This window comes from Argiope bruennichi, chromosome X2 (assembly GCF_947563725.1).
Source record: "Argiope bruennichi chromosome X2, qqArgBrue1.1, whole genome shotgun sequence".
NCBI classification, from domain to species: Eukaryota; Metazoa; Arthropoda; class Arachnida; order Araneae; family Araneidae; genus Argiope; species Argiope bruennichi.
Genome location: NC_079163.1, coordinates 100495383 through 100514938, shown reverse-complemented (window position 1 = coordinate 100514938; position 19556 = coordinate 100495383). Strand labels below are relative to the sequence as shown.

The 19556-nt window shown below is 28.8% G+C and overlaps 1 protein-coding gene across 2 annotated transcripts; it reads right to left on the bottom strand.

Annotated features, from left to right (window-relative positions):
* Nucleotides 1-9081: 9081 nt before the first annotated feature.
* On the bottom strand, nucleotides 9082-17975 carry LOC129961041 (mite allergen Der f 7-like). 2 transcript variants are annotated; one of them, XM_056074838.1, is made up of 3 exons: nucleotides 17841-17975; nucleotides 11704-11775; nucleotides 9082-9785 (listed from the first exon to the last, which is right to left on the bottom strand). In XM_056074838.1, exons 2-3 carry the CDS (start codon nucleotides 11762-11764, stop codon nucleotides 9184-9186), a joined length of 663 nt encoding a protein of 220 aa, XP_055930813.1. In that variant the 5' UTR covers nucleotides 11765-11775; nucleotides 17841-17975; the 3' UTR covers nucleotides 9082-9183. The 2 variants fall into 2 exon arrangements, with proteins under 2 accessions (XP_055930813.1, XP_055930814.1); XM_056074839.1 differs by lacking the exon at nucleotides 17841-17975 and adding an exon at nucleotides 17769-17789.
* Between the last annotated feature and the right edge of the window lie 1581 nt (nucleotides 17976-19556).

Here is a 19556-nt window from a genome sequence, read left to right as displayed (position 1 = left end):
ACTGCATACCAGGATTAGTTGCATAAAAATCTAGTAGGAATGCTAGATTCAAGCTAAAGATCTATATTTCGTATTTCTTGGTTACCAACGTCATGTAAGGCATTCGCGACCTTATCCATGGTCCACAATTTTATACGGGGGAGGGGAGAACACTTTTATTACAGTGCATGCTAGGAATTTTGAGTAAACCACTCCTGCTGGTTTTCTCTTCTAAGTCATTTTTAAAAATAATTTGAATTTACCATTTTGACTCTTAATAAAAATGTCAGAATTGAAATGCGAGATATTTTGAAGGTTTATAATCCTCAGCCGATCACTTCTCTCATATTCAAAATGACAAGTAATTTTTGTATAGCTATGTGGAAACATTTCCTGCTTTTGCACCCCATTGTTTTGCAGGACTGTGACAAGTCAGCTAAAATTCCATTTTTCAAGATCACTTATAAAAATTTCTATAGATTTGATAGTAATCAGGCAAGCCAATTTGCTGATCAAAGGACATTTCAAGTAGAATAAAGACTCCAACCCACAATAATCTGATTTGATCTGATCTAAGCCAGTACTTTTGTGAGGTCATCCGTTAAGCAAAAAACTAAGATTGTGGGAATTAATTAAATTTGGAACTGGCTGTTTTGGCAGTGCTTAACAAATTCATTTTAGCATATTTCAGCCTGAATTAGCTGAGATGAGAACTCAAATCTTTTCCTTATGTTCCACCATTAAATTCTGTGTTTCTGGACCATTCTTTGGTATTCCTTAAAGAAATATCAGCTGAGAGCAATTTAGAATCTCACTCCCTGCTTATGTTGAATAAATGACATATATTTTCCATTATTCTCCTAGTTTTATACAAGTGCTTGCTGCTTTATTTTCAATTTATTATATTAAATATTTTCTAGCACTAAATATTTTCTAATGGATTTGAATCAAAATAAATAATCTTGCAATTTTTTCAACCACTACGTCTGTTGGGCAGCTACCTTGTTCAGATCTCGGAAAGAACAGAAAGACTTATTAGCAACGTCCATTTCTTTACACCCTTTTACTACCGTTTCACTTCGTAGCTTTTTGTGCGACTTGGAGGAGTTTGTTTGCACTTTTGTAAAACCTAAAGTGGCATGATTAAGGTTTAACACAATGTTTTTTTATCATCTAGTAATTTCTCCAAAAGACTGGGTAACATTTTTGACTTTATTTAGACTTTAGAGCTATGTTGATTTCTGATAATTAATGAAGACCATAGGTATTGAATTGATCAGAATTCACGCTGTGTAAAATAATAGCTAAGTTGCTTTGTTCATGTTCTTCATAAATCTAACGATAAACTTTGATTAGTTCGTTTATTCTTCGTGTTGGTAATTACTATTATATTATGCTTTAAAATATCTCTTTATAATACATTTATATAAAATATCTCTTTATAATACATTTATATAAAATATCTCTTTATAATTCATTGTCAGAAAGATGGTATTTTTAAACCTACATCTTTTGTAGTGAAATTTTTTTTTTTCCTTCGATACTTAATATGAATTTTTCTTTTGAATGCTATACGAGCATTTGTCATTTTCAAGCATTTAAGGAAGCAGACTTTCTTTGGGAATTCCGTTTGAAATGGTATTTTTGTTGTATGAATGGATGATGAGTTTGTAACGTTAGATTGACGAGGGAGGGAAAAATAGGTGAAGGCATTGAAGACTTGAACTATTCAAAAACCTTGATTTTTTTGATTTTTTTTTTTTAGGAATTTGAAATAATATTTACTTATTTAAAATAAACTTTTTCATCGAAAGATATGTTTATCATGTGGAGATTCCCATTTCTCAAGGCATCATCTACAGTTTAAAAGAATTCTTGTCTTTAAGAAAGGCTTCATTGATAATGAGACCGCTTTTGAATCCGAAACTCCTAGATGTGGTAATTTTGAATGCGGTAATTATCAGATATAAGACAAGATAAATGGTTTTGCAAATTTCCGCCTCTTAAGTATTAAAATCTAAAGAGTAGTTTGGGAAATGGTTTTAAGCTGCCAGAAAGACTTCAGTTTGTGATAGATGCGAATTTCAGTATAGATAGTATATATAGCTTCAGTTCAGTATAGATGCGAATGAATCTATATACCATCTACTCAATTCAATACTAACTTACAGTTATTCGTTATGATCATTATTGGCTCTTGATACTATCTGAAGATTTGACTTAAAATGTTTTAAGAATATTCTGATGTAGAGATTGGTATTTTGGGAGTTTATATTCGTAAAGACTTCTTGAAGTGACTCTCAAATTCTTTTGGTTTACAATGTTTGCTTCGTGATGAAGCCTGAGACAAAACTATACAGAAAAAATTAAAATGTAAAATGGCTGGTAAATCTTCATTATATTTTCATAATTTTTTCTTGCATTTATACTGCCTCACACTTAGGAGGCATCGGGGAACTTAATTTATCCTTTATTAGGAAATAATCAGATCTTCAGTTTAAACTTTGCTAGAATTCTGAAAATGACTCAAAGTTAATTTTTTTTAAAAACTCTTATTTAGATTTCTTTTTAGAATGGTTTTTATGATAACTATTTTATTTCGATAGATTTCCATTGACATTTGGTTAAGGACTATATAGGAGATATACTTTTTTCAATTATATGCACTTTTATTAATTACAAGAGCACTCTATCGTAGTTTTTCATTTCCGAAAGTAAACTGAATTCCTGCTTTTAAGATGTTTCGAATAATTCTAAATATTCTAGAATGTATTAGAAACTTTACCTCTAGTAATTTGAAGGAAGGAAGAATTATTTTTAATCACCGAACATTCCAAGAGGAGGAGAGTACCGCAATTATTTGGGCTTGGCTAGAGAAGTTCAGTGCTGTAGAGATGAACTAGGGCGAAATTTTTTGCTTTGTCATGGATTAGTGAACAGAAAGAATCTGTATAAGAAGTCCCAGAAAGTAAAAAAAAAAACAACTTAAGAACCATGAGGTTAATTTCGATTTAAATCGATCGTAGCAGAAGATATTAAATTCTAACATATATATATATATCATGAGAGAACATGTTTTGGTTAGGGGGTTTTGAAGATCGAAATCGCGTAGGCAATGAATAAAGCATAAATGACAATTTTCAGCCTCATCTTTTAATGGCGTATATATTTTTTACCTGCTTTTACCAGTATTGCATTATTATTATATATGTTTCTTTGAAAGCAGATGCGTTTTCAAAAGGTTGACCTGCTTTTACTAGTATTGCTTTATTATTACGTATGCTTCTTTGACAGCAGATGCGTTTTTAAAAGGTTGACGTAGAACTATGACATCATAGCTGTTATTTCATCTCAAATCGGTCGAGCTCCAAAACTTTATTTGCCAACTAGAAAAATTGAAAATGAAAGTTTAAAAAAAAATCTAAATTCTCTTTTGGAACAAGGGAAATTTATCCATTACATGAATAAGTGGAATTGCGCCTACTCTGATTTTTTTTTATTTTTTATTTGGAGTTGGTAAATTCATATGCAGATTTTTTTCTTTTAATAATGATACTAAAACAGACTACATATTTAAAATTATCAGCCTCTTGAATCTTATATTAAATTTCCTGAATTTTAGCTTCAAAATTATGCAACTTCATTTTTTTACGAGTCTATTTATCCCTTCAAAATTTTGAAAGAGGTGAGAATTGAGAAAGAGGATGTGTTGCTTTCTTTAAGTTATAAATTATTTTTAATTTGTGTAGTTCTTAATGTAAGAACTCCGATATATTTAAATGAATGCTTTTTTAAGCAATCGCTTTTATTTATGTCTATTAATTAAAATATCAATGATTATATCATACTTAATGTATTAAATCTTTATATGTATTACTTTTATATAAAGTCTTTTTCGTTGCTGTAATGACATTGTAAATCATATTTAATTCCTTGTATATTAACAGTTTGCAAATAAAGTTTGTAGAATATATCATTCCCCCCCTCTGAATTATAATAATTGAAATCGAAATAAATTTTCATTGTATAATTAGAAATTTTAAAATGGCTCTAGAAATTGTTTTGAACATCAGGAAGATCGATGCTTCTAACTTATTTTCAAAATGTACTTCAATTGATTGGAATGAAAAGAAATGCATGGATGTCAAACAAAAAATTATTCGTTTCTAGTTTCTTCATATCACTTCACGATTTTTATGATTTAAGCAAGAATCACCTAGAGTCTATGATGAATGATGATATGAAAGAGGAATTTAGAATTTTCATTCCCTCATTAATGTGAAAAATTGCAAGATATTTTAGGGGTTTAACATATTACGTTTGGAACTGCAATAAATCTGACATGCGTTTTGACGATGAACATTTTGATAAAGTCCTATAAGAATGGCTGACATTGATTACAACATTAAATTTTAAATCTTTCTAGGACCGAGAATTTTCTTTCTTGCGTTTACACCAGTCGATTTCGCTTCGACAGCAAATTATGAATTCAAATTCAAAAATCAAACTTAGTGCTCATGGCGCTATCTATAGATTATAAATATACTTTGATGTAAACTAAGTCATATATCAAAGGATGCCAATCAAATTTTATATATCTTATTTAACGTTCGGATAACCAGATAGAAATTTGAAACGTGAGTTTGCGTGAGATCATTCAGTTTAAAAATGAGTAATCAATTGAAATTAAATTTCTTTACCGTATAGAATAAAGCTCAAAACTTAACTTTTAAAATCATTTGATAAAAGTTGCAATCTTGCGGAGAAAAGAAATTCCACTATAGTTTCAATAAATAAAAAAATAAATAATAAAGACGAACTCATTTTAGGATTAGAAAGTCCAATACGAAATGTTCAGTTCAACTTGACCAGTTTTGAGTGTAAAAGTCAAAAGAATTATATTCACATGTTTGCAAGCGAATCAATGGTACTTGTCACATAATACTTGGTAGGTTTTTTTGCGTTGTAGGACATACAAAGCACCACCTACACTTGTCAGAATATTATTTTTTATGTAGTTTTGTGGGGGTGAGATAGTTATAGAATTCTTAATAAAATAGCTAAATAATAAAAGCTAAAAAATAAAATAAGCTAATAAATAAAATGTTTATATTTGAAAGTTACGCTTTCAAACGATTGATCGTTTTTTTTGTTGTTTTTTTTTAAATTTTGACGGTATTGCTACTTACAAGCAATCTGGTTTGCATTTTGTTACACAATTCTGGCGTTCTTCCAGGGTTTATTTTCATCTTTACACTGCATAAACTTCTACAACGAGGGAAAATTTGAAATTTTAAATACAGTAAAAATGGCAAATCAGGTTAAATTCGAAAAAAGAAATTAAATTTCCGAAAAAAAAAAGCTAACGCTTTTTTGTTAATAAACTTAATTAGCAATTAATTTTTTAAAATAAAAAATATGGAAGTCAAAACAAAATCACTAACATGAGGTGAAAGCAAAAATACTCTAAGTATGGAATTTCAGTACCATTTTAAATACATTTTGATTTTTCAGGAATATATAGGAATTTTCTTATGTTGTCCATTGTGGTTTGGTTTGTTAGCAGTATTTTCTTTATCCCTTCATGATTTTATAATTTTGTCCATTGTTTGATAACAAAACTGATTTCTAGTTTTAAGTACAATTATAAAAGCATGTTTTTTAAAATATCTTATTTTTTAAAAGAATATTTTAGTGTTTAATATATTTAATAATTCCATTTTATAAATATTTAAATACAGGATCAATTTTTCTCAAATTCACTACTAGATGGCACCACGCATTTACGATAAAACCTGCCTATTAACAGACAGGTTTAAAAATATTTTTTAAAAAGTTTTCTTAAGTTTTAAAAATTTTAAAATATTGAGTTGCCATTGTAAAAAAATTTCTATGATTTAATAAATCTAGATTGAAATAAATGTTGATAAGAAAATTTCATCCTTAAAAACATGGCTCACGTCAAGTTATATAAAAGCACGTAAAAATACTACGGTTGCTACATCCATTATTGATGAACATTCAGTATAATCAAGAAGTAATCAATATCTGTAATATATGTAAGATTGAAATAAAAGTAATTGCTATCTTTATTCTTGTTAGTTTTTCTATCAAATTAATAAACTCTAAAAATCTAAAAAGTAATTAATCTAGCATTTTTTTTTAGGTAAGCTTTCATTTCCAGATGTACAATGTAGCTTAACACTTTATCTCTTGTACTCGGATTGCAAATATTAAGGAATTTTGCAACTGATACACATGGTAATCATAATACTCTGATTTTATTATCAATATTTGCCTAACCAAAACACTGAAAGCCTTATTCTGCATATCATGTCATCAGAATCTTCTGATTATTTATTTCGTTGACAAGATATGTCACTTGGTGAAAAGAAAACCATTCAAGTTTACGAGTTTTCTATTTGTATCGAAATGGAATTGTACGGAAGAAAGCATTTCGTAAAAAGTGAAATGGTTAAAACTATTCAAAATTTCGTTCTCATTGCAATGTTTGTTGCGCCAGCAAATGGAATTTACTTAAATTTTATGAATAATGGAATGCTTATAAAGGCAAACGTTTTTGTCGGTCACTTGTATCTGGAAGTAATATGCAAAGGATTCATCAAGTGTTCGTTTACTGCCCGAAAAAAAATCAGCTCGTTGAGTCAGATAGGAACAATATGTTCTCTGATTTTATGGAAGATGTAGAGCAAGTGTTGGGACTTCAAATCAGTCAGGTGACAGCTAGTATCATAATCGACAATGAAAACTGGCATTTGATTGTGGGATTTAATGGCACAAGAACCATATTTGACTATACTGCACCAGACATAAGGTTAAAAGATGTGAAGAATAATTTTATTAAAGATGGTTATGGTAAGTTATTTAAGATGGTAGGTTATTTAATAATATATATAAAGATGGTAGGTTATTTAATAATATTATTAAAGATGGTAGGTTATTTAATAATATTATTAAAGATGGTAGGTTATTTAATAATATTATTAAAGATATAAAGAATAATTCTGTAAAAAATCGAATCTGATCAAAACAATAGCATAGCAATGTCTTTTAATATTTTTGCCATTTTTAACTTGTTTACTAAGTGAAATGTTAAATAAAATTGTATAGAGCAATTGATTTTAAAAATTTAAAAAAGTTTATGTGAAAATGTTTCCCCTCAGACGCATGCCCAGTAATGAGAAATTAAAAAATCAAAAATAGTATACGATGAAGCTAAAGATGAAGAACCCTTAAATTCTCTTGGCATCTCAAGCAGGGAGGATCTGGGCCGCCGAATAAAAGATGTTGGTGCATTAAGCTCAGTGAAAGCTGGGTTTAGATACGAATAGATGTTCGAATTCCTCGTTGTAGTTGTATATTGAGCACTTATAAATTTGTCATATATTATAATACTTTTAATCCTTTCGCTTGCAATGACGTGTCTAACATGCGCATCGATTTACTGAATTTTTAGTATTTAAATTTGCTATTACGTGAAAATATTAACTAATTTGAAAAGAAGAAATCACTTGGAAACGTTTCAATAGCTCAAGGGCCCTCTATGTTGTTATAAGAATTGAATAACAATGACTGTCTGAAACAGGATACATCATCTAACTAGAAGAATAAGCAAATTTGTAGATCAAGGGGCCAAAGTCATTTATCTCAAGTAAGATTTAATTTTTTTCCGTTTGATTTATATAACCATACAGTAAGACAGAATAATTTTCATGCAAGAATTCGTAACATGTTACTTATCTAACTCTGAATATCATTTCGAGGGAAAAAACAAATTTACCACCAAGCAAGTAGTCGTATTTTCGGATTCGAAATGGTATTATTTTGCCTCATGTTTAAGCGAAATCTAAGACTACTTAAAAAAAGACCATTCCAGAGGAGAATAAGTTGAAGATACAATATATGGTCTCTTTAGACCTCATGATTAGCATTAAATCTGTCAGCATTATCATTGTGATGTAACAGAATAAGGAATAATATTGCATACAGAGTGGTTAGAAATTCGAAAGATTAATACTGCAAGACAAGAAAAATTCTGTCAGTTTTAGTACTGCAATATATATATATTGATCTTTATGGAGAGGTAAATAATGATACTGGTACATCATTTGTACAACAGTTCATAAGAAAAAAAAGCCGGAGAAAGCTTAATTAGTGTCTCTTTAGCTGAGTGCTGGTTGTATGGGAATAGCAGTTCGTGGCGAGCTTTCATTGAGCTACAAAGTGTGGTGAAGTACCGAGATACGATTTTTTTTCTATATATTGATTTTCTATATATTTCTATACACTTAATTATCCGGCTTCCTAGGATTTAAAACTGAAGTTTTCTACATTTTTCAAAATGCTGAATGTTATGGTTTGATTAAGGATTTGTATGTTGTAAGCAAAAATCCCGCGGTCAAATTTGAGGTTTTTAAATAAACTTGTTGAAATTTTTGGCTTAATCATAATATGATGCAACCCTTTTGAGCATGCGTGCTGGTGACGTCAGAAAAATCCCATGATTCCACTGTAACAGACGTAAGTTTCAGTTTCAGCTTTGGTTGATGAAGTGTGTAAGAACCGAACCAAAGATAGTTGTATGCTATATAAAGAATTCGTGAACGTATAATAAAATATGTAAATATTTGTAAATAATTATCCGTGCCTGTGTCCTCGTCTAGTAAATAAAAAACAGATAACGAAAAAGGAGAATGCTTGCATTAATTATTTCGATGTTTATATGATCTAATTCATCTTTGAATACCTCGATTTACAATTAAAAATTACTAGATTACAATTTTAATTTACCATTGATCCAATCTACATCACATGTTTGTTATTAAGTGCTTTGTGCAAATTACTTTGCTTATTTGAAAACCAGAAATCCAACCTATTTAATTTGGTGTTGCAATTATTTCTTAATTTTTTTACAAAGTAGAAAGTAAATAAAAACATCTATGCATTTAAATCTGTTGCCATGGCTTGAGGATACCAGAAAATATCATTTTCCTTCTTTTGCATGTGATTTATTGATGTCAAGATCTAGTAATTTTGTGAAATACTTTTTAGTATTGTAAATTCATAAAGAGGTATAGAAAATTTCAAATAAAATAATTTATTAATCTACTGCCATAAGCATTCAGAGTGACTCAAATCAAATGAAAAATAGCAAGGGAGGTAGAGAATGTTAATTATATATATTTATTCAGCTGCTTTTCCAGGGAAAGGCACCTTTTCAATTTCCTTCATAAAATGTTCCATTACTTTTATGGAAGATGCTTTTGCCACGGGTTTTTCTAGAGCATTTAAGGCTAAAGTGCTCATGATACTAGCAGCCCAACCCATGGGTCCTAATCCCCAGATGCTAACACGAATGTCTTGCAACTTATTGATGCTGAAAGACATCATTTCAGCTTTTCCACCTTCTGCAGGTGCAATAATGATCATTGATACTTGAGAACGACCAACTTTAGCGTTCAATGAAATCGTAGGTCCAGCATCATTTAGCAATAAGGCTCCTTTATAAGTTGCGTTGAGTTTTTTGAAAATCAGTTCAGTAGAGATGATTAGCATATCATCCAAGTCGAGAACAGTAGCATTTCCTTTTCTTTTCATGGTAGAAAGACCATAAATTTTCCCATTATAGAGCTTTGCTTCGCCTTTCACTCGAACAAATCCAATTTCTCTTTCGAATCCCTTTTTAAGTTCATCCAAAGGCAAAGGATCGATGAATCCGCCAGATCCATTTGTAGCTTTTTGAATGAAATCATCTATGTAATCGTTCACTCTTTTCTGGAGCTCCTCTGAAAAACATAAGTTAAATGTTACACAGGAAAATTAACTTAAGATTAGGGATTGCAATATCGGTATACCGGGATACCGAATACCGGTATTTTGAGCCATTTGTACAATTTTGTAATACCGGTATTCACAAGTTTAAATACCGGTTTTTCGGTATTTATTAAAAATTTTTAAAATTGTCTACACTATATGTTCAGATATAGCGAACATAGCAAAATAGTATACGTTTTTGTTTTTATGTCTCCCTAAGGGCGAAATTAATTAGCTAATGATTGGCTTAATTAATTGCTTAAATCTAAATTAGCGAAACATGGATTATCCCTGAAAGAAAATATTGTATCCATAACGATTGATGGAGCAACAATTATGAAAAAAGTTGGAAAGTTGATTGGTGCAAATCAGCAGTTGTGCTATGCACATGGAATTCAATTAGGAGTAATAGATGTATTATACCAAAAAAATAAAGAACAGAAGAATCCAAATACTGTGGATATAGAAACTTCGGATTCCAACTTTGAAAAGAGTAAGAGTGAGAGTGATATTGACAATGAAGATAATGACAATGTAATTGTTGAAGAAGATATTGCTAATGAGGATGAAATATTAACCCATCAAGAATTGCTTCCTGTAATTTATAAAGTTCGAAAAATTGTTAAGATATTTAAACGGTCCCCTATAAAAAGGATATATTACTAAAATATATACTAACTAAATATAAAACAAAATATATGTTAATATTAGATTCTAAAACACGTTGGAACAGTTTACTCCTAAGGATGGAACGATTTTTGAAACTGAGAAATCCAATCCAAAAAGCAATAATCGACTTAAACCTGTAAATTAATTTTTCAGATAGTGAATTCGACTTAATATCCAGAACTATATCAGCTCTACTTCCAATAAAACTGACTATTGAGGCATTATGTCGGACAGATTCTAATTTATTAACAGCTAATGCAACAATAAATTTCATGTTGCAGTCACTGAAGGAACAGCACACATTAGTATCTCAAGAATTATGTATTACATTGAAAAATCGCACAGAAGAAAGGCATACCGAAATAAAAAATGTCTTATGGTATTTACATAATTATAATGATTTTAAAAATGAAAATGAAAAAGAAGAAAAGAAAATAACCCATTCAAATCTGATTAAGTTTAGAGTAAATTTTCTTAAAATTTTTTACCCATAAACCTATCTACATTCAGAAGAATTCGGTTGAGTTATCGAAGATTATGATGTCACTACTGCCGATAGTAAAAAAGAATTGTCTCTTGAACAAAAATTAGAATTAGCGATGAAAAAAAAAAATTTCAAGGAACCAAAATACAATACAGGAATCAGCTATATCCAAAACCATCCGACGAGAAATCGATTTATTTGAAGATGAGGGATTTAGAGGTAAATACTTGGAAAAAATATATCGCGCATTGCTAATAGTACCACCAACTAGTGTAGATGCCGAAAGAGTGTTTTCGACAGCTGGTAATTTTTACACAAAATTACTTTTCAGGCTTAATCACAGTACAATGGATGCATTATGCTTTTTACATTTCAAAAATTTGTAATAGTATCACAGACTGAATAGTGATATTTACACTTTTTTTGTTATTTAAATAAATAAGATGTTTCTTTACTTTTTTGTGATTATATACTGTTATAATTTATAAATTACAAATTATTTTTTGTGATAGTTACTCTCTAACAAAACTGGCAAATAAAACAAAGAAATACCTGTGTTTTCTTTCTTTTTCTAAAATTTCTAATACCGGTATTAAGATTTAAAAAATACCGAATACCGGTATTGGAATTTTGGTCCGGTATTGCAATCCCTACTTAAGATGTAAATTCTACTTGAAATAAACAGCAAAGCATAAAATCTTGCTTTTAAAAAATAAGTTTGTCATTATTAAACTTACCATCTTTGCAAAATGTAGTTCCACAAATACAAAGAAGCGTTGCGTAGATTATGGTTTTCATTTTGGAAAAATCTAGGGAAAATCATAATAAGTATAAATTTTTATAGGGAAAATGTAAAATATTAAGTAGAAAGAGTAAAGGTAAGCTTAAAACTGTATAAGGAACGTATTGGTATTTCTAAGCAACCATTTGCAGGCATTGTACCTAAAATCAAAACATTATTTGTTGGTACTAACAAATTTAATATGACGGAAATCTAACTTCAAAAACTTTAATAAGAATTAAATTAATCCATTAATAATAGTTTTAAAAACTTTAAAGAAAATATGTTGAATTAACTGCCATTAAAAATTTAAACAAATTAAATAGCTTAATTCAGTATCTCCTAGAGTACGGGAATAAGAAGTTGCCGTGTAAGCAACCAATTTCTTGTTTGTCTTTGGCGACATAATAATGGTTAAGGCTCCATTGCCGATGACGAGGCGTACCAATTGATGGGGTTTCGAATAATGACTCGCATTTAATGAGGTGTTATTTGAGAGATTCATAGTTCCAGTATCATTGTTTGTGGAGTAAATCATGTATCCAGTCAAGCTAGAGGTTTGATTATCCTTAATTTTTTAGGTAACTGGTTTGGTCAAAGAAGATCTGTCAGTTTATGATTCTACTATGTGGCATTCCAGAGCATTTCGTATTTTCTACCTTAGAGGAAGAGCCAGCTGCGATCATTCAGTTTTGTCCCTTGGTTGCCTTCAGTTTTCTTTTCAATGCTTTCCTTCAATGTAATTCGCGCTAGCTCATTTTTTTGTTGTTTGATCTCGGCTTGGGTGGGATTTGGATATTATATATCCATGACTACCATCTGTCCACTCTTTAACATGGGTATGAGAATTTGCCGTAATTAGTAAACAGGTCCTCGCTGCCCTAATGGATGTATTAATGATAGCATTTCCAGGTTAACGTATCCATCACTGGCGGTTCGTACCTCTATGTGAGGGGTAATCATAAGTGCTTCTTGCAATAGGAATTATTATATGTCACCCGCAGTGACTGAATTTGCTATTATCTGCTAAAAAGGTAATTCAAATTCCCCGGACAAAATGGCAGGACGAGGGTGTACCTTTTGTGGAATCCCTGGTTACCATTCTCGTAGTAGTCTGAGAATGGTAATAATACGTTATAACAGTAAAGTAAGTACAGTAAAGTACTAGTGTACCATTTCACAAATTATGGCTTCTATCCTGTAAAACTCAAAAATGTATTTTTCGTCTTTGCCCACTGAGTGAATGATTCGTTATTATCAAATGCATTTAAAACAAATCATATTTTCACTTCCTTACCCATACACAATATTTGCAAATGTTTTAATTGATAAAGTATAAATATTTTTTCGAAGAACTTTAAAATATTCCCATAGATGAAGAATTTAACTGAACATAATGGACAGTATATGCAAAAAGTATATGTTTTATTTATGCGCAGGGTTGCAAATATGATTTCATTCATTGGAGAAATTCCTTTATCTGTAGGTACATTATCAGCAAATAACACTTTATCTGCAAGTACAATACTTGTAATTATGGAAGATAATCAAAGAAGGAACTCTATTATTAGCATTGTGGCTGTGCAATCCTTAGCATGAATGAAAATAGATGAAGACAACTAATGCTCTAAAACATCTTGTCGCCAAAAGATTTTCATCATACGAACTAGATTTCCACAGCTCACATCGAATATTTGTTTCATCTGAACCCTAAAATATCATGATAAAGTATTATTTCTTACTTCAATCAGTTTTTAATCCTCAATCTTTATACAAATACTTAGTGAATTAATGTTACTATACATGTTATATTTTAGTATATGTGCTTCTATTCATTTTTAATTATAAAAATATTTTACAATAGCAATTTTTTTTTTGTTAATGCTAGCTTTTACCATTGCTATAATGCTTATAGCATGCTTAAATTACTTCGTGTAATTTGATTGTTGAAAATCTTCAACTGATTTCTTTTTGTCAACACAGCATAAAAAGAAGACTGGTATACTATGCACCAATTACGCTGCTATAAATAAAAGCTGAAAATAACAAAATAAAAATCCCAGTAATTGTAATATCGTGATTCGTATCTTAAAGGCTGCCTACCTCTTACTGAGAAAAAGTTTCGAAAACAAATGAATGTATGAATGTCTTTTAAAGTTATATTTATGAACCTGAAATGCATCTTTGCAATATACATAAATCTTAATGAAATGTGCTGAAATTTAAGTATGTAAGAAAGGAAATCGTACATTAAAAATATTCTCCAATCACATAAAGTCCATTAATTCTCAAACTGTTAATCCTAGATACATTATGAAATATTTATAAATTTCGTATTTAAAAATGCATTTCTCATAAGAAAAGTGAAATATTTGCTCCGTATACAAATAACACTTATTAAAATTATAACTATGGACATTATATTTGAACAAAGAAAAAGTAAAATAAATAATATTTTTCATTTTGAAGACCTGTAAAAGGAAGCAATTAGAAGAATTTAAAGAAGTAAATAAACTTGTTAATTCTCCTAAACCAAATTTGGTTAAACCTTGAAAATCTTATGTAATCCAATAGAATTTTTATAAGTTTGATTTCTGTCTAAAATTTGCATCAGGCAAGATGTTCTAAATATTACCATTATCTAAAGAAACGCTTAGTTTCATAAGTTTCGAACGAAGACAGAAGAATGCCATTTGCAGAAAAAGAATCAATCTGAAGGAAGATATTTTTGCTACGAAATCAAAATTAATTGGTAGCAAAGTTTACAGTTAAAATCACCGAAAGGTTCTGAAAGTAATGGATGTCTCCACATATGATAAGGTATAGGTTAGAACGACCGGCTTTGAAATGTTCAATATGTCATTCCAAAGTACTAGCACATATTTGTTTGACCTCGAATGCTGTGTTATTGGATTCACAGCGGAGATGGATCAATTATACTAAAGTTGTTCTGTCTAAGTGTTTCGTTACATAGCATTTGCTTATCTGCTCATCAAAAAAATTTCATTCGATTTTCTAACCTTGTGCAGAGCAGACACTCTGAAACGAGGGCTCGTACAAAAGATCTAAACCCTGATGAAATTGCTAATTTGTTGCGATAGCTTTTTGAGAATGAATCAGATGATGGTGAGCTGCCTTTTTCTAATTTAGATTCCGACGAAGACATAAGATTGCGTGAAAGTGGCTGCAAAGAATCTGAAGAAAGTGCATATGAAATTGTTAATATTCCAGTAATACATACTGAATTTAAAGGAATTACAAATTCGCTAAAACGCAAAAAGTGGGAAATTAAAAAGTGTAATGGAAATGCAACTAAAAAAAATGTGTGCCTTGCATGAAAATGGTGTGCGGAAAATGTACAGAAAAAATTGAATATCACTGTATCCATTGCGAATGAGGTATGTGCAAAACATTATGCTCAAAAACGATAAATAATGATTAAAAAACTTGCATTCTCACAAAAATTACGATTTTGTTTATTATACTAATACTTATGAATGTTATTGTTTTATTCATTTTACAAGATTAAGTAATTTGTTTTGTTACAGTTTTTTTTATTACATATAAGGTCATAATATATGATAATTAAAAAGTCATGAAATAATATTAATATTAAAAAGAATGAATGAATTAATAAATAACAGTAAATGTATTAAAAATATGAAATAATATTAAAAAGTCTTAAAACTAAATCCTACTGAACAGTAGCCCTGCAATTATTATTACAATTATTTTATATATTTTATATCGTGGTGTTGAAACGACACCGGCGGTCGTTTGAGGGTAATCGAAATCCCGGACGTTCTAGTGCTTAGAGATAAATATTTGTCAACAAAGACTAGAAAAATAACGAGCAAAATTAACTGTGGTTGAGGAATTATTTTACGGTCATATTAGATTTGGTTAATTAGGTTATAAATATTATTAAAGAATCGACGAAACAAAATATGCAAAAAATCTATGAAATATAAAAATAAATGTATTTTTTTATTATTTTTATATTATGCTTTTGATAATTTGAAAAGTTGATTTTTATTTACAATTTTCAGTAATTTCACTTTTTGTATTTTAATTTATAATTAAGTATTAAGAATGTTATGTAATCTTCAAATCTAGCTTTTCTCAAATTCTGTAGCATCATTTGTCGCTAAATTAATCTATTAAATGGAACTCAAATCCAAAAGAATTTAAAATAGCGCATTATTATCAAGAACATCCAAGTATACACGATTTTAGAGCTCAAGCATACCAGAAAGCAAGAGAAAAATCGATTAAAATTCTGCAAAGCTGAAACAAATAAAGTTAAATTAAAGTATATTAAAATATACTTAAGTTAAAGTGCAAAAAATAAAATTATTTTTGCTTAAATCTTTTTCTGTTTTTTTAATCTTTAATTTACAATTCATTATAAGATATTTTTCGGAATCTCAATTTTTTGGAAATTATTTTTCTCTAATTTAACTCCAAGTAGATCAACTAGAATCAGAATTTATTAAATTAATCAACTAATAACTTTCCAAAATTATTACAATAGTTATTATCATCGAAAATGCATTTATGTTCAAAATTTCGAAATGTAGTGCATTAGAGAGTGTATGAAAAATTGATTAAATATTCTGTCATTGCAAACATGAAACAAATGAAGCTAAAATTTGTGAAAATAAACATTTTAGAGGTAGTATGTGTTCACTATACATTATTCGAGTAGGCTGAAGATCTCTAAAATGGTAAAAAAAAAAAAAAAATGCGCTTTAAATAATGAAAAAAATTGCTGTATGTAGATAAGACATTTTTCTGATAGAAAATTATAATACAATTATTCTTCAATTATTCTACAATTTTATATATTACCAATTATAAATTTCCTTCATTGACTTTTTATGAGGGAAATTTATAATTGGTATTGGATTTAATCCGAAACAACGAAAAATGTTTTAAAGTTACTGTCAATCCTCTCACAACACTGTACTTTAAAGAGACTATTTTCAGACAGTGTGGCTAAAAATGGTTTCAGCGTTCCAATAATAAACAAAATGTTGTGACAATTCAGTTTTCAAATAATACAGAATGGCAAACATGAACATGATTCTTTTAGTAAGAAATTTTCTGTTTCGAATTATTTGAAATATTTGTTACAATGCTTTGAAATATATTTCATACTGTTTTGAAATTTTCTATCACAAATGTTAGTTTCGAAGAACATGATTCCGATGAATTAACAGGGTTAAAAATGAAGAATTACATGTTGCTGCTTATGCATTTTATTCTGTTTTAACATTAAAGTTATAAACAAGAGAAGTATTTTGAAATTGGGGAAAAAATCCCCAATCTCTCAAGATTTAGGTTTTTTCATTTTAAAAGAACTAAAATTGATTAATTCTTCTAATCGTATTTTTGTTCAATTAAAAATCATTTTACGTGCTTTGATGAAGACACTGGAGCATTCGTATCTGAAATAACATATACCATATTTTGGCATACCTTTTTTGAATTTGACTTGTTTCTTGCTTGTAAAGAAAGAAATTTGAGATCGGTTATTTATTCACTTCATAATAAATTTAACTATTGAAATTTTGTATGATTTCTTTCATGGTTTTGATGAGACTGCATTATTTTAATATTTCCCGAATTTAATTATCGGTTAATGCATTGATTTAAATAAATGTTGATTTCATATTATTGACGTCACTTGGTAACGAATTTGAGAATTTTCCCAAGATTTCTTAGTATTTATAACAAAGAATTATAAATTAAGTATTATATATTATATTTCATAAAAGAAGGAAACATATAGATAAAAAAAATCTACTTTTAAGTCATTAAAATGTACTCCTTTTTACTTTTATTTTTAATAAGCTTAGAGCAAAACTTTCTGCTGTAATCTTCACTATATATTCTATGGATTTTACTTTCTTCTCTCCGTTTGAACAAAATTGGGAAACTTTTACAGTCTTTCAAAAAGTGCTTTCATACTGAAATTTTTTATAGACAAACAATTACAAGCACATTTAAATTTAATACCTTAAAATCTATAGTTAATACACTTTCGCCCCTGAAGATAAACTATTCAGAATCAATCTTTGATAGACTTACTTCGAGAAAGGTTCCAAGAAGAAAGACCGATCAATTTCCAAATTTTATCTTCAGTTGTCTTCAATACATATGTATTATTAGTAATATCTTTGCAATGTTATCTTTCACAACACTTAAAAGGGTGGGAATTTTATACTTTCTATTGGTTCTTTTCCGGGTGTGCATCTGCAATTTCTCATGGTCTTTGCAATGGTAAACAAAGAAAGATTATGACGCTCTTAAGCTTTGGAGAAAATTATTTTACTACCATTTATCTCAATGAAAAAGTGATAGAACTATCTGAAGACATGGATTTTAAATTAAAAAATTGTCCTATTAAGTTGATAATTTAGGAACTTGGGTTGAATTTATGAGATTCGCATGTAAAATAATAACAGCATTCAAAATCACGCTGCGATTACTATAGTGAAAAGTAGAAATATTTTATCTTCATTATTTTTTATTCTGTATTCTTTAATTTATAATTCCTTATATTAAACATTATGAAGTCATGAAATTAATTTTTCTGAAATTTACAATTACAATTTAACTGAATTAATGGGTTAACTGATAACTAAGTCCTTAGCATGTTAATATTGATTTGTCATCAAACACCCAAAGATACACAAGATTTCTGAACTCTTAACATAACTGGAAAGGAAAAAAACGTTTATTAGGTCCTTCTGTATAATTGTAATGTAAACACAAAACAAGATACGTTGAATAAAATTGTATGAAATCCTTTACAGTTTTCCTCACGGAATGTCGGTTTTACCTTTGAATGAATTCACATAAAGGTTTTTGAACAAGAATATGAAAAAGAGAAACCAAAATATACGTTTAAAAATTCCTCTCTCCAAAGCAAATTTATTTTGCATAGAGAATTTTCATATTAATCAAACAGAACAGGTTTATTAAATGGGCAAAGTAGGCAGCTGCCTAGGATTTATGTAATTAGGGGGATTTTCCATCTTGAGATTTTTTGTAATATTTTCAGAATAATATTTCGTACTTTTATTGAATTTAAGAAGGCAATGTGGTGGAGTTGTTGAAATTAAAATCAAATATTGATTAAATTTTTGAACTTTATTCTAACATCATTCTCATTTAAATATCTTTTGTAAGTTTTATATTATGTTGATTGGTAGTTCTAAAATATTTTCCTTTTAAATAATTCTAAAAGATATTCCTTATAATTCTATTTCTTTTATTACATTTATAATATCTTATTCAAAAAGGAGCAAATATATTCAATTCCTCATTAGTAAAGACGAGCAATGCTTATTAAAAGAGGAAAAAATAAATTCAGTGTGAAATGTTAAGACAGTAATTGTGAATGACACATGCATATATAATATATAAAATATATAATATACTCTCATAATAATGTTTATTATTTAGCAAACAAGTATTGTTGAAGCTTTCGAACTAAAATATTCTACGTAGCATTTGAATTTTTATTAGTAAAAAGAACACTGTACAAAATTAGAAAGCCTTTATAATTTTATTTCTTTCATAATGTCTTTATATAGTTTGTGGATTTACTGATACTGAAAAGAAAAATGAAAGATTGGGGAAGTTTATTTTGTTTTTTGTACATAAAGGTGTTCATTTCTTGTTGTTCGTATTGAAAGATAAATAATAATACATTTTGTATTATATTTAATATTTTAATTTTTCTGAGACAGCATATTTTTTTGGCAAGAAAAATGCATTTTCTGATATTTTTTTACCAGA

Excerpts from the sequence above, each read along its gene's own strand:
- LOC129961041 (XM_056074838.1), bottom strand. The coding sequence starts at position 11,764 with ATGAAAACCATAATCTACGCAACGCTTCTTTGTATTTGTGGAACTACA. Across the intron at positions 9,786-11,703 it reads AACTACATTTTGCAAAGATG|AGGAGCTCCAGAAAAGAGTG; the intron begins GTAAGTTTAATA and ends TATGTTTTTCAG.